Here is a 24,113-nt window from a genome sequence, read left to right on the forward strand (position 1 = left end):
ATGTATTATTATCATAATCATCATCACCGTGCTGTAAATAAGTATTCAAATATGGCATCTTTATTTTAAAATAATTTTTCAAATTCCAGCATCAGCCTTTATGATAATGAGAATCATAATAAGCAAAATCAATGTACTCTCTGTTGAACCCAACTCAGTTTATGGAAATCCACATGTACATATATTACCTGCATAAACTCAGGTCTCAGATTTTTTAATCCATGAGGTTGCTGTACAGTCAAATGCAAAAAATTACGTCCAAGTTGATCTTTTATGTCTACACAGGCACCTAAAAAAACACAATAGAAATATAACTTCTACTTATTTATTTAAAACATTATCTATGGTGGATTTTCAATTTAAGAAAATAAAAGTTACTCAAAACTCTGTCAACCATTAATTTACAGGAAACTTTATTTAGGTAAGAAAACTATATTTAAAATGGGTTTACCTTGGTGTGTGTGTGTATAGGGGGAGTAGAGACTAAATCATTTGTTATGTTAACTAATAAGGAGATCTTAGCTTATAAAGCATGAAATATAAAGATGGAGAGATTAGATATCAAGAAAAGAGAAGGGACAGTAGCTCTCTTCTCCGTAATCTTCACATCAGGTTAGTACTTACATTGGGGGCAGTTATAGGACCTACATCACAGGATTAATCATTGAGAGAATATAGATAAAATGTTCAGCAACGTCCCTGCGATAAAATACTTGCTTAATAAATGTTGTCTATCATTGTTTTGCAATTAACTTTCTAAGTATCACACCCTTACTGGACTGAAAATTTTTCTAGACAAAGTATTCCATTTATCTTTGTTTTTTTTTTAATAATTTTTTATTATGTTAGTCACCATACGGTACATCATTAGTTTTTGATGTAGTGTTCCATGCTTCATTGTTTGCATTTAACACCCAGTGCTCCATGCAATACTGCCCTCCTTAATACCCATCACTGGGCTAGCCCAATCCCCCACTCCCCTCCCCTCTGAAGCCCTCAGTTTGTTTCCCAGAGTCCATAGTCTCTTGTGGTTCATTCCCTCTTCTGTTTACCCCCCCTTCATTCTTCCCTTCCTTCTCCTACTGATCTCCCTATTTCTTATGTTCCATAATCTATTTATCTTTGTATTCACAGCACTTGGACCGATGCCTGGTGCACAATAAATGGTCAATAAATGTTTAATATCAAATTGAGTAGTAGTTCTAAAAGCTTGGCTTGGCCCCTCGTAGTACCTTTAGAGAGTAGCAAATTTACAATATTCCAAGATGCAGAAGCAGTTGCTAATATAAGTGGAGAACGTCCTTCCGAATCAGTACTATTTATATCTGCTCCCTAAAATAAAATAAGTTATTCAACAAAGAGCTTATGAACAAGTTAGCTTACATTGCAATATGTAAATAATGTTAATTCATTAAAATAGAGTATCCATAATATGGCTAGCACTCAAGCACATGACTAACTACAGAAGTACTTGAAATTTCCCTATAATTCATATAACATCAGAAATCAAGACATTCTTTTACAATTTCAAAAACAAAAATTATCCTCACATGTTAACCTTCTGATTGATGTCTGGCAATTGATCAATGTTACTACTTAAATCATAAAAATAAAATCCTCTGGCCTGTAGCAAAAGTTTAGTTCTCAATGTAAGAAAATATTTTTAAACATCTGTGATAAAAAAAATCTTCCAAATTTATTGCATGTGATTTAAACACAAGAAGTGGATTTTTTTTTTAAAAATCCACTTCATCTGAAATAAATGAACTTAAATAACTGAACTGAAATGATTCAGATCCTAAAGTAATATTTTAGCCAAATATTTGAGAAAATTTATATTTAAAAATCGTATCTATTTTAAATGACGAAGTCAGTATTTATCATGATGTGTTACAGTTATAATACTTTATAGGACCAGAAACAAGGCTTAAAAAGTCCATGGAAAGAATTCTATCTTTTGGACAAAGTAATAAAAATAGCTTAAATTCTGACTGTGGATATTTCCATTTTGGGGGGACCCAGCAAATACAGAGGACGATAGCACCAGTGTCCCCTTCGAAAATCTCATGTTGGTTAGTGAGGTTCTGCCACAGTTTTCTTGCCAGGTGAAGATACAGCTGCATTTGCAGGAAACCATGCATGACAAAACTACAGCATATAATGAATCTTTCCAGGATTTCTCTATGTAAATATCACAATTTCAATAGTTGCTATTGACAACAAACCCACGATAAATGCTACAAATGGAATTACATTCATTGCTGATATGGTGGGGCTTAAATAAATACATCATATATTCATCTGTGTAAATGACTTGTTAAAATTTAACTAAAAGCCAACTGAGTATACTTCTTAGAATGAAAAAGATTGTGTGCTTTCACTTGTAACAGACTTTGGACAATATTTTTAATTTCTCAGTTTTTCCTTGTTTGAAAGATGGCACTGAGGCCGCTGGGGTAGAAGCTTACAGTGAATGGCAGAGGGAACACGTGCTACCTTCTCCTTCGTGGAAGAGTCAGCAGAGTTGTGAAGCCTGACCCTCTTCTAGGACTGGTTCACAGAACTGTCCTTGCCATGTACCCACCAACCCCCAACAGCAAAAACATGGATCCAGGTATCGAAAGTACATTTCAGTACTTCTGACCAACTTCATGGCAATGACGTCTGGCCAGGATGTATTCAGACACAACATATTCTGTTTGTAAATGTATCAGTCGTCTTTCTATGAACTTTTTTGCTGAGAAGCAACAAATTAAAATTTGGCTTATTTTGAAAACTTATATTATGTAATTATATGATTTTTCAACTGGAAATACTAATAAAATAAAAAAACTGTCCATGAAATAGTTACCACTGAAATTAAGTAGTCTGCTAGTTCATGGTGATCGAATAGTGAGGCTCTATAAAAAGAGAGTGACACACATGTTAAAATACTCATGATATAAATATATAAAATAAAGCTATTATACTGTACTCAAAAAGTCAATTTAAATAACCATTTAACAACATAATAAAATGCTTGGCAATCAATAACCTTTCAAAATTCATAATTTTGTGTAATTCAAAATATAAAACTATAAAAAATTATAATTGTGATTTGGACAATATTTTCAGAGAATAGTTATAATTCATATACATCAAAGATTTTCATCCTCATCTTTAAGCAAAATGATTTTCTCCTTGTAAAATCATCATGAAGCCATGAAGTGAGTAGTAACATCTGTCCTAAGAGCTTAAAACAAAAGAACTCATTATCATCATGATCATGGGAATGAAAACATTTGCATGCAAGGTGCACCTAAAATTCATCTGCAGTGTTCAAAATGCCCTCTTTTTGCCAAAAGTTAACAAGGCAGCATTAACTTTCATAAGGTTTTGAAGCCAAAGACAAATTTGGGGGAGAACTGAAGACACTTTTGTATTATCTCACAGCTAGTCATAAGGATAATAGTAAGGATAAAAGCAAGTAAAAACTTTCAATCTATATTAAAGCACCTTCGTAACAAATGTTAATACCAATGATTGAAAACTTTGTTTCCTATTGCAAATCTTCTTTGTTCCTGTTTAAGATCATCTCAGCTACTCTTAGCCTTTTGTATATAAATTTCAGAATCAGCTTATTTTCACCTCAAATTCACAGTAGGTTGTATTACATTTAAACTACATTAAATACATTTAGCAACTGTAGGAAATGAATAATAACGTTAAGGCCCCATTTAATTTGTTCTTCTAACCGCCAGTCTAGAGTTTTGCTACTCAAAGTGTGGGTGGCAGACCAGCACTGGCACCACCTGGGAATTCATTAAAAATGCAAATTCTCTGTAGATCTTAACATTGAGGCTGGGAGGGCTTAATGACTTGCCAAATGTTACATAACCAGGTAGGGCTGGCACCCTATTTCCCTTACTCCAAAGCTTACTGTTTCAGTTAGAACAATGTATTGGAATCTTTGCATTATGGTAACAATAAGAATTCTAGCCCAAAGAGCAAACTTCCCTTTGAAGCTCAAAATAAACTCCACATGTCACTGGCTATTTGAAGACATTCCAGGACTGTAGATCAGTATTAGGTTAATCAGAATCGAATTGAATTGGTCCAAGAAATCTACAGCCAATCCAAAGTTGACTATGTCCAACTAGAGCAGTCAGCAGGCTGAGGACACTTATGGGTCTGGTGAATTATCTATTTTTCTAAAATAATTCCTTGTTATGCATACTTGTACATTAAAGCTGTGATCCAAATGGACACATTTTAACTATATCCAGATCATTGGGTTTCTAAATTGGCTAAAATCAGGAAATAGTTTACAGAGTTTTAAAAAGTTCCCGAGACCATCCCAAAGAATCTGATGTAATGTGGGTTAGGAACTGGCACTGGGAGTTTATAAACTACCCCCATGATTCTAATACGCAAGTGTTTGAGAACCTCCAGTCTGGAGGTCAGTCTAGTGTTTTTGTTGTGATTTAATAGGCATTTTCATATCACCAATCTTTTATTCACAAATGCCAATTTGTGAGAGAGAGAGAGGCGGGGACACAGAGAGGGGAGGCTCATCTCAGTTATTTCTTTCACTCACACAGGAAGCATTAACTCCTTGTCCTCCCTTCTCAGTCCACACTGCCTATTTCCTGCCCTAGCACCTAGTAAGCCTACAGTTTCAATGCTTTTTGTCTGTGATGTGGATTTCTGTTAAACTTTTATCTTGTTTGGAGCTTGGCCATCATTTCCTAAAAACGGTTCTGAAAATATTTATAATCGTGAGTGTGAGCGGGAAGGGGTGGTAAAAGTGGAACACCCAGATGTATCTGCTCCATTATCTCTACTAAAAATGAGGAGAGACACATAAGGAATTGAAACAAATAAGAAAAGGCTTAGAAAAGCATGTACGTTGACTCCTGAGCATATAGAAATTTAATCTTGAGCCAATACCCACTGGCCCAAGAAATGATCCAGAACATGCCACTGGAGATTTTATTCTAAGAAAATCTATTTAACACTCTAATTCCACAGGAACATAGAGATTCCAGTTGAAACATAGGATCTTTATCTCTGTTCTTTTCTTCTGAACTATAGAATCCCTGCTACTATAAGTACGAACTTTTTCTTGCAGGGTATAATTTAACATATGCAGACTAAAAATGTGTACACACAAAGATAGGTAGGAAACTTGCCTGTGAAGGAGTGTCTCATGATTTCCATCCACTGCGTTGACAATATCATGGCTACCAGAATAGGAGGATATCATCAATTTAACAATCTCAGTGGCTCCCTGGGTGGCAGCAAAATGAAGGGGTGTGCACTTCCCATTCTGTAAAGGGTTTTAATATCAGAATCAATATTTAAGTCCAAATTTAAGGATATAACCTAAATTCAGCTGTGAGTTTTTTCTTCCCAACAAAATCAAGCATTAATATAAGAATCACAGCTAGCGATTTTGCTTCCTTGCAACCTGAGAGCTTCTGACAGCTCTGACAGTACCTCTGCTATCATTAGCAGTATTGTTACCTGTCCTGTATTTGTGTTTGCAAGTGTTCTGGGTAGCTCTCAAGATTCTTTGGCTAGGCTGAAATCTGGGTTATTCTCTTGTTCTGCTTCTACCCGAGCAGCAAAAAAATCATGCCTGCCGCAATCTAAATTAAAGAGCCATAAAGCATTTTGGAAACTAATTTATGACAACCCTAAATAAAAGGAGCATGTAGAACATGAAGAATTACTTCCATCATTTCCAACTGTGCACCATTGTCCAAGCACATTTTAATCATTTCCAAGTCACCACTTTGAACAGCCATGTGCAGGGGGCTGGCTTTCCCACTATTCACAAAGTTGATGTGAGACTGTCTGTTATATCCATGTTCTTCACCTTCAGAGGAAAACAGAATTCAAGAGAACAAACATTAAAAATAAATAAAAGGAATTAAAAAAAGACATTTAGACTTATATAAAAGCCTGTGTATAAATTCTATTAAATATTTTTCAAATGAATAGCATCCACCAGAATAGGCTTTATAGTATATAATATATGAAAGCCTCTACTCACCATACTTTAATATTATTTCCATGCATTTTTTGGCACCTGAGAACGCAGCCTGGTGAATAGGGAAACATCCCCATTTATTTGATTTACATGGCTCAGCTCCTTTATTTAACTGGAGAAAAAGAAAGAACCAAAAAAAAAGTCAACTGACACAAGCTAAGCCCCAAATCACAATAAACAAGAATTAAATGCCTCTCCTAGACCATTTCATTATTCTGCGCCTATGTAACTCTACATAGAAAAGCTTCATAAGGTATGAAATCTAGGCAAGAAGATCATTTTGGAAGGAGGCTAGGATTATGAACTGGAGATACTTTATATTTTCCAAAGATGAAGTAACAATGTAGACATAAAAATATCAATTATGATACTCCCACTAAAGTCAACACATTTTTCAATGGCATTAATGCAATGTTTTGCAACATTACCATGACTTCTCCTATACCTATGCTCAATTCCTTATATAAAATGAGGTGATATTTCCCAGATTCTTTTCCTCTCATTTATGTAAAATTAATAAATGGGAAGACCAGCACTCTTGTTAAACTATGAAAATCAGGTATTCTCATTACTGGAAATTCTCTACTAAAAGGATGTTAGGAGAACTGAATCGAAAGTTACCTTGATCTCTGGGTCCATCATTTTCAGCTATCATATTTTATATTGAACTTCAGTTTCAAGTGCCTTTTATTTTCATGAAAGTAAAGAATTTGAAAAAGCAGAAAACTATGAAGAAGCAAATACTACCTATAACCTCACCTTTGAGGGAGAATGTTGGTTTACATTTTAGGAGACAATATTTTTTTTGTCTTATTTCTTTGCAGAAGTAATTATGTGTATACTGTGTGATCATATTGTTCAAAAATTTTTACTTAATGACATTCTTTAAAAATATGAGTTTATTAAGTACATATTCCATTTTTGGATACACAAAACTTTATACAATAAATCCTTACTACTGAACTTCTTTTTTTCCCCAGTTTTCTCACTCTGATATATGTACCACTAGCCTTTATATCAATAATAGCTTTATCTCCTTGGAATGTATTCCAAGAATTGGAATTGGTGAATCAAGAAGTATTCACCCCCACAGTGAGTGAAATTCTTTAATTCATCAAAATTTCTCTAGCCCTGAATATCAAATCAACAAGTTTGCTTCATCCGGGGTGCCTGGGTGGCTCATTCGTTAAACGTCTGCCTTCAGCTCAGGGCGTGATCCCAGGGTCCTGGGATGGAGCCCCACATCGGGCTCCCTGCTCTGCTGGGAGCCTGCTTCTTCCTCTCCCACTCCCCCTGCCTGTGTTCCCTCTCTCACTGCCTGTCTCTCTCTCTGTCCAATAAATAAATAAAATCTTAAAAAAGAAAACAAAAACAAGTTTGTTTCATCCTTCCAATTTGAGACCAAAAAAAAAAAAAAAAAAAAAAAAGAATCTCATTATTTCAACAGGCTTCTCTTTGATTAGAGAAATTAATTAAACTTCATGTGTCCCTTGCCAATTTTCTATAGTCTTTTCTTCACAGATTTGTAAGAATATCTTAAAGATAAATTTTTATCCATTTTAAGATAAAGAAGTGGATATAATCATATGATTGGTCTGATCAAGTCAACTGATGTGCTATAATCTGATACTGAACTATCTATACATTCCCTGGATAAGGTCAATGTGGTACTGTGTGTTACTCCTTTAATGATGTCAATCAATTTTGCTGGTATTTTTAAGATTTTGCCTCTATTTTACATGAAAAATGGGTCTAAATTTTTCTTTTGAGGAAAACCATAAATTTGGAATTATTACATTTACTTCTTAAAATTAATCTGGATATTTTCACTCTTTTCTTGTGCTATGAGACAGTTACTTGAAATGAAAACTTTTTCCTTGAAAGTTTGAAAGAACTTGTAAAATCTATAAAAGCTTGTAAAATTAGCTGGCTCCAGAGCTTAATAATGCATTTTTAATATTTTTTATGAATCTCCACATAAATTAGAATTAACTTTTAGTTAATTTTTTAATTTCAATTACTTTCAATTATGTATCCATTTAAAAAGGATATTCTAAATTTTTAGAATAGGATTCCACATACCAATCTTTTATCATCTTAAAATTCCCTATCATACCCAGATAAAGCCCTCTGTGATTTGCACTTTATCTTTTTCTCTTTTATTTAGACTTGCGCCATACCAGCTCTATTTTATCATCTTTTTCAAGGAAACAACTCATCAAGTAATTCCAAAAATCATTAATTTTTATTTTCAACTTTACTATTCCTTTATTACAATTTCTTTTGTTTTATTTGTGGCTCTTTTTCTAAATTCTTGGTTTGAATGTGAAATTCATTTATTTTTATCCTCTTTTTGGTCCAATCATGACAGTTTATAGGAATATGCATTTTTTTCTCCAAAACATCTAATTAACATGTTGGAACTTATTTGTAAATTTAAATATTCAAGGAGATGTTCTAAAATTATTTTTATTTTATTTTCCTACTCTCTGGGATAGTGGAGAGAAAGAAAAAATCGAGTGGCAAAAATATATACCCTAGCCTGAATAACATACAAGTGATTAAGGGATGGTTGAAAGAAAGCTTTTTTCGGGAATTCTAATATGACACTCAGATGGGGACACTATGTAGGGTAGCAGTCATTTTAGATGGGCATCTCCAGAGTTTCAATGGACTGCCCCAGGAAATCCCCCCAGAGAGTGGGCTGGTCCTACTTACAGGGCTGTGGCCAAGGACCTTGATCATTATGTCACACAGGGCTCCCTTTCTGACAATCCATGGTGGCAACTTCTAGTCCTGGGAACATGAATGGCTGTTTCTCTTAGCTTTTATTTCATGAGCCCAACAGTTAAGTTTGCAGTTGACTACATTTATCTCTCCTCGGACTATTCAGAAGCTCAGAGTCAAAAGTATGGTCCACTCTTACTAACATCCAAGCTACTATACTTTGTATTTTGTATCCTGACCAGCAGCTTCATCTTCATTTTTGCTGTCTCTACTTTTTCACCTGGTTCTCTTCACATTTTCTTTAATGTTTTCCTGTGAGTCTTCTGTAAGCAATCTCAGATCGATTTAAGATTTAAGGAGTGTGTACAAAGACGGAAACACACAGAACTATTTTTTTTTCTGACATTTTCTGCATTTTATATTTTGCTAAGAAGAGAAACTGAGAGCTGCTGTAAATAACAATGTGGTCCTAAAGAAAGGAAAGAAAATGGGGGAAAATGGTTAAAATACAAACCAAGATTTGCAGTGCTTCACTGTTATCTTTGGAGCATGCGATTATCACAGCTGTGTTTCCATTTTCTCCTTCCAAATTAATATCTGTACTGCTGTGCTCAGTCAAGACCTACACAAAAGAGAGGAATAACGGTCCAACAGCTTCCAAGTTCTGAAAAGACTATTTGTCTTCCACCAGATTATAAGCTCCTGGATGCTAGGGACCATGTCCTTATTCATCTTCTTTCATCCCTGTCCCACAGAATCTGGCACAAACATTGTACTTAGTTGGTACTACACACGTTTCTCAAAAAGATGAAATAATGGTGATTTCGGGGCACCTGGAAGTGATCGAGTCTTGATTTTGGCTCAGGTCATGATCTCAGGGTCATGAGATCAAGCCCTGAGTCAGGCTCCACAGTGGGCATGGAGCCTACTTAATATTCTCTTTCTCCCTTTCCCTCTGCCCCTCCCCACCCTTCATGCACCCATGCATGTACCCACTCTCGGAAGGAAGGAAGGAAGGAAGGAAGGAAGGAAGGAAGGAAGGAAGGAAGGAAGGAAGGAAAGGAAGAAAAGGAAAGGAAGAGAAGGAAGGAAGGAAGGAAGGAAGGAAGGAAGGAAGGAAGGTGATTTCTGTATCTCATCAATTAAGGCAATACGGAGTTGTGAAACAAGAAGTAAGAAATGTGGATACTAATAATCAGCTCATTTAATACTTCTCACTTGAATTAAATAAACTATGTTAACTAACAGCTTAAAGAAAATAAATTTGTGGAGGCATTTGGAATGTGTGAGTGTGAAGGAAGAAGGGAGAGGAAGAAGGGAGAGAGAGAAGGATGGTGGGAAGGGAGAAAGGGAGGAGAGAGGGGGAAGGGAAGGGCTGCTTTCTCCCCTCCAGCCATTTTTCCTGTACCTCCATTCTAAGTATTCTGGGAAATGTCAATTAAAAACTCTAATCTCTTCAGCAAAGAGAGTTCATGTAACACTGGTATGGCTTAACTCAATTAATTCAAACTTAGTCTGGAATAGAAACTTTTTCTATGACGTAATAACTTAGCATTCCTGATGAAATGGTTAAGCAATTTTTCTGATGGAATTTAACTGAAGACCTGTTTCCCATGTACAGAGCAAAATGGAGTCTCTCATGTCAGGCAGGGGCCTGTGTCAAGCAATGATGCAAGCAGTTAAGGTACTGCAGTTAGGAGATCTTGTCAGGACCAGCCGACACCCCGGAACTGAGGCGGCCTGCAGGGCCCCAAGACCGATTAAATCCCTTTAGAAAGGAGAGGATTTGGGCAACAAACTGTCAGACTCTTCAGACGGGACTCCTCTATATCTGACCGTGTAAAACAGGCAGGCCGCAGTAGGCCCTGCCTGACTGATCCGAAGCAGTGAGTGCGGAGAGCAGACCCAGACCAGACCGAGGTCTTATCTCAGCTGCGTGCCCACAGACTGACTTCATGTTTGGGTCATTCGCTTCCTGCACCCTCAATAATTATCTCATATAAATGTTTCTCCCAAGAGAGAATCTTTGAATTGGCCTACTAGAGGCCTTTTCTTTTGTAGCAAGACTATGATAAAACCATAATACATGCTTACAATTAAATTCCTTAAGAAAAATTAAACAAGCTGTTCCCTAAAAACCTTGACTTAAAAAAAAAAAATGCAGAGCCCCTTGTTAATAGAATATGCCCTGATATGTCAGCAAATGAATTAGGCTTACTAATTAGCTCTGCCCATAAAACAAAATTAAACTGAGATTTTAGTACATAAGAACATGTAGGAGATTACTGATGGATGAAAGACAATGAGAGCACAACTTCATTCTGAACGTCAGGCACTTTCACATTCTGTTCTCAACAAACTCCAGATTCCCATGTAAAGTATACCTATCAGGTCTGCAAGAGATTTTTCTTTCTCTCTTTGTCCTCTTAGAATTGGAGATCATAGATTTGTAGCAGTTATTAGGGTGTTACTGCTTGCTACCATAAGCACAGTTTTTCATAGCTGTGTAAAATTGTATGTGGCAGAGGTCCCAGAGAGAGCAACTTAACCGTGCCCACTTCAGGTTCTCTCATGACCAGGCAAGTCTGCAAGTTTACAGGTGTGGCCTCCAGACATCCCTTTGATAAAAAATCCAGGCAGCCTCACCGGACAGTCAAACCACTGGATACTTAGGGGGTGAGCCCTCAACTAAGGCTTACAGGCTATTGAGAAACAAGGCCACTCACTAACCCCTAGGCCAACGTGTCCAAGGAAACACTGCTGGTATCTGTACAAGAACTTGAGGGGACATGCAACAGTGTTTTACTTTACAAGCATACAGGCAGTGGTAGAAGGTCTGGGGGAAGTCTGGCCAAGCAGGCAATGGAGAAGCAGCCTACAACCAGCAAAGCCTGGTGGGGTACAGGCGGGACCCATGGGGATAACTGGTTCGGAGAGAGGTTCGGAAATATTTTTAGATGAAGTTATGGCTGAGAAGATCAAGCAAAGGAGAGACAACTAATTTCAATTCTCTTATACCCCTGCTTTTTTTTTTTCTTGTTCTGGTGTTACCAGGAAATTCTTTGTTATACCCCCCCCCCCCCATCTAGTTTATAAATCACCTATGAGCTTATTTCTAAAGTTCCTTTTCTATTTTTATGTGATGGCTTTCTGTATTTGTTAGTCTTAAGATTTCGGATTCCTAATTTTAAAAAAGCCCTTCCACTGTTACCTGCCCTAGAATTCCCAAATCACACTTTCAGAGTCAAGGTTAATTAAGCCGATGGGTGTTTGCTTCTGAAAAGGGACTTCAGAGGAAGCACTAGAGTTCCTCAAGGAATTACAGGGCATCTCTGGTTGGAGAGGGGTCCCCACAGTTACCAGTGGCAATGCAAATTGTATAGAACAATGCAGACATTTAAAAAACAAATAGCCTGCTGCCAAAGGCCTTTTCAATAACCTTCTCAGGGCGCTGTCCGGAACTATCTTCTTAAGGGCTGATACTTAAGCTCATCCCTTCTCCTACAGGCTTTAAAATGCCCATTTACTCATTCATTCATTACTCATTCGTTCATTTGTTCAAGAGCGATAGTGGTGAGGACTGGAGATATTTACATTAGTCAGCACACAGTCCCTCCTTCAAAGATAACCGGCCAGAGCTGGAGAAAACCACATGAACATTTGATTACGATACCATGTGCTAAGTATCAGGATAGAGCTATACACAAGTTACCGTGGGAAAGCAGAAAGCAGGCTCCTCTCACACCTCTATGCCTGACTTCAAGGAACCAAGGACCCAGGGGGCTGAGAAGGCGTCTGGGCTAAAGGGACCATGGAGCTCAAGAATACCCCTAGGACTTCTTTGGTGATTTATGGACAAAGTAGATTTTTGTATGGTGTGATGGACCAGATATTTTTGTCCCTCCAAACCCATGTTGAAATCTTAATCCCCAATGCGATGGTATTGGGAGGTAGGGCCTTCAGAAGGTGATTAATGACAGTAGTGCCCTTATAAAGAAACCCCAGAAAGCTCTCTCACCTCTTCTGCTTTATAAGAACACAGTGAGACAACAGCATTTGTGAAACAGAAAGCAGGCGCCCACCAGACACCAAATCGGCTAGTGCCTTGATCTTGGACTTCCCAGCCTCCAGAACCGTGAAAAATAAATGTTTTTGCTTAAGGCCCACAGTCTATGGTATTTGTTATAGTAACTCGAACTAATTAGGATATGTGGCTTAGCATAATATCCAACTCATTATTTGCAATATAATTACCTCAGGAAAACTTATTATAAGTTCCAAATTGCCTCTCTTAGAAATGAATATGTGGAACACGATCCATTTGTAAATTTCATTACTCTTTAAGTAACCATGTGTGTCTTCTAGTGTGTCTGTGAGACTCTGCAATGCAGTTTAAAAGCCTTGGACTAAACCTTATCCATTTGGCATTCACCAGCTTTTCTTTTATTTGAAAAAACTCACTCTGAAGCCTTGGAAAAAATAAGAAATGCCCCATAAGTATCATCATGTCTTCTGCCAAGACATGCCATCCGCCATCGCATGTTGTCCACTCTAACAAAAATAGTAAGTCATAATTATGTTTTCTGTCTTCACTGAGGCATTCATCACTGTCTTCCTTTTTATCATTTAATCAGTCAAGTAAAAAAGTAAAGCATTAACTCACAAACACAAAGACAAGAACAAAATTCCTAATGTTTGCTTTCAACCAGTTATACGACATCAGCCAAATTATTCCATTCTCTCTGTGCCTCAGTTCCCTCAGCTATGAGAGGGATAATAGTAGTCTTAGTACATAGTTCTGTTTCTTTTAATGAGGACTAAAAAGTTGAAACATATAAAACTTTTTAAAAAATGCTGATACATAAGAACTCTTTGATAAAGATTAGACTATCCTCATCAATCATGATCGGTTGGTCAAAAGCAAAACCAGTGTTATAATCACTATCTTTCATTCATCCTGGTAGGCTGGTTGGCCAGTCTGGCCTAGGCAGAGACCACTGGACCTGGTCCTGGCCTGCGCTATGACGGGGAGTAGGCAGCAGCCTTACCTTCATCACCTCGTTGTGCAAGTTCTGCACAGCTAGGTGAAGGGGTGCCATCATGTTGCTGTTTCGGAGGTTTGGGTTAGCTCCTTTGCTAAGAAGAAACTTAACGCTTTCAACCTGGTTTTTTTCTGCGGCCCAGTGCAGAGGGGTATTTCCATAATCATCCGTCACATTCAGCACTAGAAAAATACACCAAAATAAGAGTTAGATTTTGCTTGGACTATATTCAACACCTATTGCATGCCTGTTGACCTCAAAGCTCAGCGCCAAGTGCTGCCAACATAGGCTTCCCTTCTTGATAAAAACATTAAAATACAGCTTCAGTTCTCAGGAAACATCTAATGGACACCTACAGGGGATGTGCTGAAGTACAGCACTGACTTTGTCAAATGAGTTAGAGGTCTGTCTATAGCATACACCAGAAACAGATTTTCCTGTTGCCGTATGTTTTTTATCTGCCATATGAATTTGAGGATAGTTTTAAAATATTGAGCTTATATAAAAGCAGTAACTGTATGCCAGAAACACTACTAAGTTCCATACACCCATTATTGCACTCAACCCTCCAAGAGCGCACAAGGAACCATGACCATTTTTTTCAGAAAGATAAAGAAAGACGAGGCCTAGAGTTTGAAAATCTTGCCAATGTTATACAACCAGTATGTAAGTTCTGTAAACTGCCTTGCTCTTTGAACCTCAATATTATTAAATTCAAATTTGTTAGGAAGGAGTGGGGGAGAGGGAAGGAGGGAAGGGAAAGAAATGTTTTAAATATATACATACTTCACATTGTTTCAGGGAGGAGGATATCATATCTTCAAAGATCTTAGTAGAATGGCCCACAGCAATGGTTCAAAAAATGTTAATGAGAAAAAAGACACACCACTAATAAACCACAAGACTAGAATTAGAGCTTGTGTCCCTAATGCCACACATGGTTTCTTTCCACTTATTTCCACAATGCAGCATATTGTACTATTTACCCTGTTAGCTCAGCATAAGAATATGACCTTTTATACTGCAGTGTCTTATACCTATTCTAAAATAGACATGACTGTCTGCTTTATCACCCATTGTAATTAGCGGCAGAATATTATTATGTCTGAGGAGGAGGGAAGCATCCGGTCATGAATATGATTTGGGGACCACATGCAACCATGCTGCAGCCACACTGCCCATTTTTCTCCTTTTCAATTTTATCTTTCCACTCTCATTCATCCAAGTACCTCATTCTCAGCAACACACCCCCCCCCACACTCCCACTTTCTCATACTCATACACATCCTTTGACCATTCTGTCTGATCAAGTCACTCCTTTCAAGCATTGCATTCAGCACCAAACTTAAACAGGGGCCTACAATGATAAATTCCCATTCACTAATTAAATAACTTGAATTTGACTTTTATCTCTATCAGTTTTCAGAAATCATTTTTACAAAGGTCGCTGAGGCCCTTTCACACAAGGGTTATTGTGATCTTCCTTCTACTTGAGCTCTTGGGTGCAGTTACCCTTATGCATGTGTCTGATAACTCTTCCCTGGGCTTCTGTACCATCAATCTCTTATCCACCACCCTCTTCACCATCCTCTTGCTGGCTTTTCCTCGGCCACCTGATCCTTAACATTGGTGTGCTACCATTAAGCTACCTTTGCTATCAATCACACGGTCTCATTTCCATGCACTTCCATAGCCTCAGATGCCTTCTATGAACAATGGCCCTGGGGGGGGGCAGTTCCCTTCCTTCTAGAGTTCTAGTCTACTAGAACACTAGCTACTAGTCTACTGGATATTTCCAAGTATATGTCCTCTGGACATTTCAGACTTAGTATGACCAAACCGAATTCATTATTCTTCACACCTCATTCTCACTTTTCTTCTGTTCTTTTTACATGCCTTCTTTTCTGGATAGCTATACTATTAGACGAATCTCCTAAATTAGGAATCTCAAAGTCAGTTCAGCCGTTTGCCGCTTACTCCTCACACTCAATGTCTTATCAAGCACTGTCCATTCTACACACAAAGTAGCTCTTGATTCTTCTCTTTCTCCCTATTGCAATCTCAAACCCTCATGGACTCTCATCTTCTCTTTGCTACTGAAGTAGCCTTTCAATTGGGCTTCCACTTCCAATCCATCTTCCACAATATTGATGGAATCATCTTAAATAACAGAGGTCTTATCACAATATCTCACTGCTTAAATCTGTGGCAATCCCCCTTCCTTATGGGACTACAATTGAGTTTCTCAAACAAGGCTGTGTGTGCACGAAGCTGGATAGGAGAGGATGTTCCATCTTCTTAGAGCCCTGATTTTATCCAACGATATGCAATTTAAGTGCAGAATGACCTCGAAGGAAATAGTAAGGAAGAAGACATAAAATGTATGCAAAGAAAATCTCTGTATGTTGTGCAATGTCCCAGATCCCTGCACCATCTTTTGCAGTACTTCAGTGGAAACTGGCCCAAAGGGAAAACCACACTGCTGAGTGAGATATCCGGGCCCTTTATAAACTGGAACTAATCTGCCCTTCAGAATTACTTCATACCACTCTTCCCAGCAAATCTAACGGGATGATGGACTTTTACAGAACTCATTGTAACATCCTGTGACCTTCAAAAGAGGAGTCATTGATGATCATCTCCATCAGCTCCACTTGACCTTCTTCTGCAGCATGGTGCAAAGGGGATGTGCTCATATCATCATATTTGCTTAATTTCTTTCGTTTCTTCATGAGGTTTTTAAATCTACATGTACTTCCTTCAAGAACCACCTGGAAGTATATAAAAAATTGTTATCTCCAACAAGCATATGTAAAACTTATTAATACAAGTTAATTTTTAAGGGAGGCGGGGCAAAGGGAGAAAGAGAGAGATAGAATCTGCTGAGGGCAGAGCCCAATGCGGGGCTCATTCTCATAACTCTGAGATCATGACCTGAGCCAAAATCAAGAGTCAGACACTTAACCAACTGTGCTGCCCACACACCTCAATACAAGTTGATTGTTAAAAGGTTACTATCATCCAAAACTATTTATCATGCTTATGATAAATATTTTTTTGAAAATCACAAAATGAGTACAGACATGTAGAAGGTACAAGTAAATGCCTGAACATTAATAACTGCAATAATCATCTGCTTTTCTGATCATAAATTTGTATATGCTATAGAAATAAAGGCCTTGAGAAAAGTTTTGTTGAAGTAATCATAAGGGATCTAAGAAATAGTAATTACAGTGAAAATATAAAGAAAATTTTTAAAGATTTTATTTGAGAGAGAGAGAGAGAACAAGCAGGGAGGGCAGGCAGAGAGAGAGGGAGAAGCAGACTCCCCACTGAGCAGGGGGCCTGATGCAGGACTTTACCCCAGGACCCTGAGATCATGACCTGAGCCAAAGGCAGACGCTTAATCTACTGAGCCACCCAGGCACCCAAAAATATAGAGAAATTTTCTTTGTCAGGTGAAAATGTACTTAAATCACAGCATAGGGGCTGGTTAGATAAAAAGATTTTCATGAATTTAAGGATTAAGTCCAGGAATCTAAATTACTTTCCTCTCTTTGACCTTCCTGCTAACAGTTAATTCCCATCCAATGTTTCCTTACATAGCAGAGCTAGAATCATACTGAAGCAGTGCCATGTAACTTACTTGGTCAGTAGTCTAGATGGCTGTCCACTCACCCCCCAGGATTAAGTTATTCCTCCTCTTTTGACTAGTGGGATTCTGCACCAGACCAAGTCAGCTCAACCTCCTCATTGTTCTCTGCACTCTAGAAATGCTAGCATTGTTGTGCACTTACTTAGGACTAGACACAAGGACATTGGGAGGCGACACAATTTGCCCAAAGGCACCCAGTAAATGGCAAAGTCAGAACTCGAACAGGAGATGCATGGAACACATATTTTGGCTGACTGGTCAATGATGGAAAAACCAACATACAAGAGAAACTGAAGCTGAGGTAAAAACCATCATCATAGAGTGAGCTGTGTGACAGACTAAAATATTTTAAACCATAAGACAGACTTTGGAGAGCAAGTTCAGTAAGTTTTTGGCACAGCTGGCTGTTGTCACTGGGCTGTAAAAGTGTGACTCCAAACACATGCTCATTTCCGCTGATGTCAGGGGAGAAGTGAGAGCTTTTTTTGAATACCTTATTTTTCTCAAATACTCTTTTCTTCCTCACGCTTTTTATATTCTTTATTATGACTAGACTGAGGATGATTTACCATAAATGACATTGTGTCTCTTCCTTGTAAAGTTTTGTGGTGACAATGTTGACATTCTGCCGTTGATTCATTCTCACAAAATATGAAAAATTCCCAAACAGAACTTTTTCTAGAAAAATCTCATGGCCTAAACAGAATAAACTCACTAAAAATTAAATAGATCTTTAAAAATAATTTTTATTTGATGCTATTCATGTTACTATAGCAAACAAAATTTAGTAAAAACCTTCATGTGATAAACTTGTTTCTATTATCCTGCCTTGCATTATTTAAATTTTCATAAATATTTTAGATCAAAAGTATATTAGGTTTTTTCAAAAATTAAGTAATCATCTTTTAATATCTACATTAACTGACAAAATAGTTCTCTATTCTAGTTCCCTACCTGAAAATTCTTAGTATCTATTTTATACAAAAAATTAAGAATTTTTAAAATTGGGGCAGCTGGGTAGCTCAGTTGGTTAAACGTCTGCCTTTGGCTCAGGTCATGATCCTGGAGTCCAGGGACTGAGCCCTGCATCGGACTCCCTGCTCAATGGGGCATCTGCTTCTCCCTCTGTCCCTCACCCTGCTCTTGTGCTCTCTCTCACTCTATCTCGAATAAATAAAATCTTTAAAAAGAAAAAAATTTTTCAAAATAATTATATTTAGTAATTATACTTCAATTGACTGACAAGAGTGTTATTCAAACTTGCTTCTAGAATTCCTTATATTTGAAAATGAGTATTTAGGTATTATCAACAAATATGAATGACATGCCTTATTCTATTGCTGACATTTTTATATTGTTTAGATGTGGTATCACTAATAACACACCAGTCCAAAGACACCAGAAATGGCACTGAATTAGGTATTTTGATATTAGATTGCCAAAGGCAAAGCCAAAGCCAAATTGCAGAGTTTGGCCCAGAACTGAGGCTGTAGCCAAACTCTGACATGTCCCTGAATTGCACACAAGTTTTCTACTCCAGAAGCCAGCCTCTTCTTGTACCACGCTGTGCCGTGTTCATGTTGTGCTTAGCTTGAGCTCTACCAGGCTGAACACCTGAAGCAAGTGCACCCTGCTCTCCTTCCTTTCCAATGCACCCTCCTAATGCCCTCCTAAATTCTCCCTCCTCGAGGCTTTCACGAGAGCTACAAGATGCCGTTCTCCAGCCTAGCCTTTCTTTCTGTCTCTCACGACTGCACAGTGAGAGACAAGCCACAGAATGTAAAGTGACATTACAGCATTGACAGGTACTGGAATGTGTACCATGGATTCTCAGGTTTAAAATTTTTTTTTCCACTTTAATTTCTAATATTGGTAGCTTCAACCCCATAAACAAGCATTCTTTGGAATCCTCAATTTTAAGTTTAAAGGGATTCTGTGACAAAAAAAAAGTTTGAGAAACACTCTCTGGTTCATTCCTCAAAGGCTATGCTGAATGTGTACTACACATTTGGATACTTATTTTGCATGATACTTTATATATGTAAATATATAAGAGGGAGAGAGTGAAGGAAGGAGAGAAATAAAAAAGACCCAGAGCTCTTACAGAGCAGCAGGTGGGGGCTATATGGACTATTATATGCCCTAGAATTTCCCCAGACTACCTTTTTAAAAATCAATAGGAAAAATTAATGGAACCTCATGCTGGTGCTATGGTAATACATAGAATAAAATTATTTCTCAATGTCCCTCACAGCTTTGCAAATGTGTGACCACATAATACACCTGATTTTTTTTTCTAAAGGTATTTCTTAACACTTGAACCAAAAATGAAACATTTTACAAGACAGTAGCTTTTCATAGAAACCACTGTAAAATAACTACTTCCTGAAAATGCAGAAACCTCCTTCAAACAAATGAGCCAGGTACTTGCTTCAATTCTACCTTTGGCTGTGACTGGTCACATTTGACACGCATGAAATAAAATTCAGTGTTAAAGTATTTAATGTATTTTAATATAGTTAATAAACATGGAGCATATTAGGATTTACTCAAAAACAACAAAAAGGATTCATTCAACAAATGCCAGGTTGAAATAAACAAAACAAAATCCCTTAAAAGTTTGAACTTTGGTTTTTGTTTTGTTATGACAGAATGGTACCGAAGAAATCATTTTTCTATGACAGTCCTTTAAATATGCATGTATCACTTTTCAACTACAAAATTCTATGTAACTACACATAATTTTAGTGAATGAAGAACAATAAGCGTGCAACCATTTCCAAACTTAAACAGATTCAGTAATAAATTAAAAATGAGGTTCTTACAGAAATAAGTTGTTTCTCAATGCCTCTATCAAAGAAAGTATCTAATTACATTTGGAAGTATTTTAGCACTTGAATTTTATGTTCTCCCAGTGAAAATAAAGGGATTACACTGCCCACTCCACAGTGCCAGAGAACAATTTACAGGTCTGTTCAGTGATGTGCTGTAACACAAACCCAATTAACACACTCTTGAGAACAAGTACGAGGTTCAGATGCTCTCGTAAGGTACTGAATTCACAATGACAAAAGAGCATCTAAGTGCTTTATATAAGCTCATCAGACATACTGAACAGTCTGAATTTATACACATGTTAAGTCGGGTTTTGAAGAGACTTCTTAAAGAAAGTTCTGAAAGTAATCCAAGGATGTCATTTAGACATAATTATTATATATCCATTCAATATAGTTCTGTTATTGTCACAGGGTTACTTAAGATTCTTTTAGATTCCAAACTATATGATGAGGTACAGAACATAATAGACTAGATCACTTTTAAACAGCTAATTCCAAGCACTTTAAAACAGAGGTATTAAATACATTTGTTCTAGGTTGCTTTAATGAAATACATACAAGCAGTAATCGGGTAAAAAAGAGGGAAGCTAGGTGAAAGGTTTTAACGAATGAAGGGTCAAATGCTAATGTATTAACTCTGTTGAAAGAAAGTCGTGGAAAAAGGTAAAGGCCTCAGTCAGATGGTTCTTTTCCCACATTTCTCATCTTGTAAGGTTTCTTCCATCCTTTGATTTTGTTAGTATCCCTGAGATGGTGTATCAATGCTGGAGAAAATACTATAAGCCGTATCTTTTTAATCAGGAAACCCCTAGAGTCAAAACTCTCCACAGTATTATAGGTACTGATTTGTAATTAGTCTCACCACTGACATTCCTACAGAATGATCTGGAATTACTGAAGGTAATAAAATACTTAAACCCTTCAAACTACAAGCTCTATTGTAGCTTCTAAAAGCCTTAAATAACGTAAATGACTCTACTTGACTTAGGCAATAAAACTAAATGAAGACAAACAAAAACATGAAGTTTGAGACTCTGTGCTGCAGAAATCCTTCAGCAAATATCTCTTGAAAACAAAACCACTTTGGTAAATGAAGTAGTTCTGATGAGATTTTTGAAATGTAAAATTTTCTTCTAGTCCGTAATGTTAATTCCAAAGACACTATCCTAGCGCTTGAAGTCAACTCATGATCTCTGTTCTTTGGATTAAGCCAAAAGACCCTAGTTAATATGAAATCAAGGAGGAGAAGAAAAAAGTCAGTGTTTAATCTGGATGCCCAAATAGGTGAAGGCTGGTTTGTCTTCCAGGCTTTTGTGATTCACATGCCTGACTCACACTATTGGCAACAGTGTCAATTTGTGCAACCTATTTAGAGGTCTGGTGATTTCTATCAAAACTAAAGCTGTACATACCTCTTGGTCCTACAAAGACTTTGACATGCATACATATTCACTAATATACTAACAGAGTCAGTCGTATTCACATTCACAAACACAATCACATGTGTGATAGCAAAATAAAACAAAAACAAACACAACCTAAGTGTCCACTCACGCTGAGCTAGTGAGTAAATCATGGTACAGTCATACAAGGGAATACTATTAAGCTGCAAAAAAGAGTAAGGTAAATCCCCAGGTGCTGAATTTTAAAGTACTCTAAAATATAATTTCATAAGCCACGTGTGTGTATTTGTGCAAACGGCCCCTCCCCCCGCGCTCTGGAAAATACCTGAGGCGCTATTAACAGGAGTCCACTTCGGAAATGGATTTGAGGTGGGGGCTGGGAGGTTGGAAAGACGTGACATTTTCACGTTTAAAAAAAGACCCCTCCTCCTGCTGACAATGGGAAGAAAGCCAGGGCGCGGGTTTGCTGAACCCTCAACAGCCTCTGTCCCCTGACCGCGCCCTTTGGAGCTCATGCTGCCTCTGCAGACGCCGGGTGTCCCGGGAGCCGCTCAAACGACCCAAGCCCATTCTAGCCCTCAGCGCCTCGCGAAGACCACCTACCCGACGTCAGAGGGCCTCCCCTTCCACAGCCCTTCCTGACGCCCCACTTCCTGGAGGAGCTCGCCAGTCCCGCCATTCCCGCTACTTTGGGGTAAGTGTCCCCGGACTGCAGGTGCCCGCGCAGGAGTAAGGGCAGGGTGAGCAAACCAGCAAGCGAACAGAAAGGATACAGCAGGGCTGCTGGGGCGCCTCACTAACGCCGCCTATCGCCCCCCGCCCCCATTCTGAGAAGGTCCCCAGTGCCCGGCGTCCTCCCGTCCCAGAGCCGCCGGCTGAGAAACCCCGAACGCAGGAGGGCAGAGTCAAGCACTGCCGCCCCCGCCGGGGCTCCCGACCCCGTCCCGACCGCCCACCAATCGGGGTACCTTAAGCGAGTCCTTGGAGTCGTCCATGTCGTTCTCCACGCCCTGGTAGACTGCGCCCGGGGGCTCCTCCTGCTTCCCCGGGCTTAGCATCTTCCTCAGGCTGCGCCTCATCGACCGCACCCCGGCGCCACCTGCGCCAGCTGCTCCCCCTGCGCCAGCTGCTCCCCACGTGCGCGGGCACCTGCGGCGAGGGAGCGCGGAGAGCTGCCGGCAACTCGCTCTCCCCGGGCCGACAGAACTTCTGGAAGGGGTTCCGCGTCCCGGGCTGCTCGCAGCGCGGGAAGCAAGAGGGGCGCGGGGAGGAGGCCGGGACACAGACTTCGGGGCCGCGCCGAGACTGTCCCCCGCTCGCTACTTCAAGCGCAGAGAACGCGGCGACTTGCCTGTCCGGGCTGCGCACCCCCTGAGTCAAGGTGTCAGGTCTGGGTGGATCCAAGGAATCTGGAAACTTTTATAATAAAAACAGTAAGAACCGCCCACCCTCAGGACCGGGGCGGAGGAGGGGGGGAGGAAGGGAGGCGGGGGATGGAGGTGGTTGAGAGTGAGAGAATAACTGAGTAAATTGGGACGATTTTTCCTTTTTAGAATTTTTTTTTTTCCTAAAAGCTTCTGAGGTTGGGTTTCCCATTTCATTTTAGACTCTTTGAGTTGGAAATAAGATTTTTATGAGAACTTCTCTTTCCAGAAGACTAGGGAGACAGATTAAATCTTAGCACTGGTTTGAGCAACTAGATCATGTCCCTTTGAACCTCAGGCCCCATTTCCTGTGGATGGCAATACTAATCTCATGATGTGGTGTTTCAGAATGGCTACAAACAACAACTTAGGTAAAGGTGAATCATATTGACTGCTGTCAGCTTGTTTACCCTCAGCTTTGTGAAAGGCTTATCTTCATGGGCCTGCGCTGCATCTATTAATCAGCAGTATGGGTGTAAGTTGTGGAGTGGAAGGTTGAGGCTGCTTCTCTCTGTTCATTCAGTGGACGCTTTGAAACTGTAGCAACTATGTTTAGGCTACAAGGTTAGAAAGGAAAAAACTTCTTTCAAAAACGGATTGCACTTTGCACAGGCCAAAACAGCTTTGGCAGTCTCTTGTTTGGACAATCTGTGTGCTCCTTTAAGGCCCTGGATTGTCATAATCACATAATCACTTCATTTAGCAGTCTCCAGTACCTGTTGTAAGACCCTCATGGCTCCAGGACCTGGCATAGATCCTGTGCTAAATGAAGGTTGTGGACCACTTGACCTAGGGGCTACACTGGGCTGAACTTAAGGGCAGGTAATGCGGCATCATAATATTTTGGGACAATGGAAGCTCCGCCCCCAACACACAAATCTATTAATAGATTGTGCAGGTTGCCATCAATTCCACCCAAGGAATGGAATTCCTCAGCAGGATAATATTAAAGGTGTTGCCATTTACCAGTTGCTGGGCATTTGGATTATTT

At 38.8% G+C, this 24,113-nt stretch overlaps 1 protein-coding gene across 1 annotated transcript in view; it reads right to left on the reverse strand.

The window, feature by feature from the left end:
* Positions 1–23,073, reverse strand: part of TRPA1 (transient receptor potential cation channel subfamily A member 1) — a 50,550-nt gene extending 27,477 nt beyond the window's left edge. The window contains exons 1-10 of the mRNA XM_026495899.4: positions 22,667–23,073; positions 16,415–16,574; positions 13,810–13,985; positions 9,276–9,383; positions 6,038–6,146; positions 5,715–5,860; positions 5,172–5,308; positions 2,852–2,900; positions 1,233–1,332; positions 189–289 (exon numbers count right to left, since the gene is read on the reverse strand). Of these exons, the coding sequence (XP_026351684.1) occupies positions 189–289; positions 1,233–1,332; positions 2,852–2,900; positions 5,172–5,308; positions 5,715–5,860; positions 6,038–6,146; positions 9,276–9,383; positions 13,810–13,985; positions 16,415–16,574; positions 22,667–22,777 (1,197 nt within the window). The 5' untranslated portion in view covers positions 22,778–23,073. The remainder of the gene's footprint in view (positions 1–188; positions 290–1,232; positions 1,333–2,851; positions 2,901–5,171; positions 5,309–5,714; positions 5,861–6,037; positions 6,147–9,275; positions 9,384–13,809; positions 13,986–16,414; positions 16,575–22,666) is intronic.
* Positions 23,074–24,113: the final 1,040 nt, after the last annotated feature.

The sequence above is a fragment of the Ursus arctos genome, unplaced genomic scaffold (genome assembly GCF_023065955.2).
Source record: "Ursus arctos isolate Adak ecotype North America unplaced genomic scaffold, UrsArc2.0 scaffold_6, whole genome shotgun sequence".
Lineage (NCBI taxonomy): Eukaryota > Metazoa > Chordata > Mammalia > Carnivora > Ursidae > Ursus > Ursus arctos.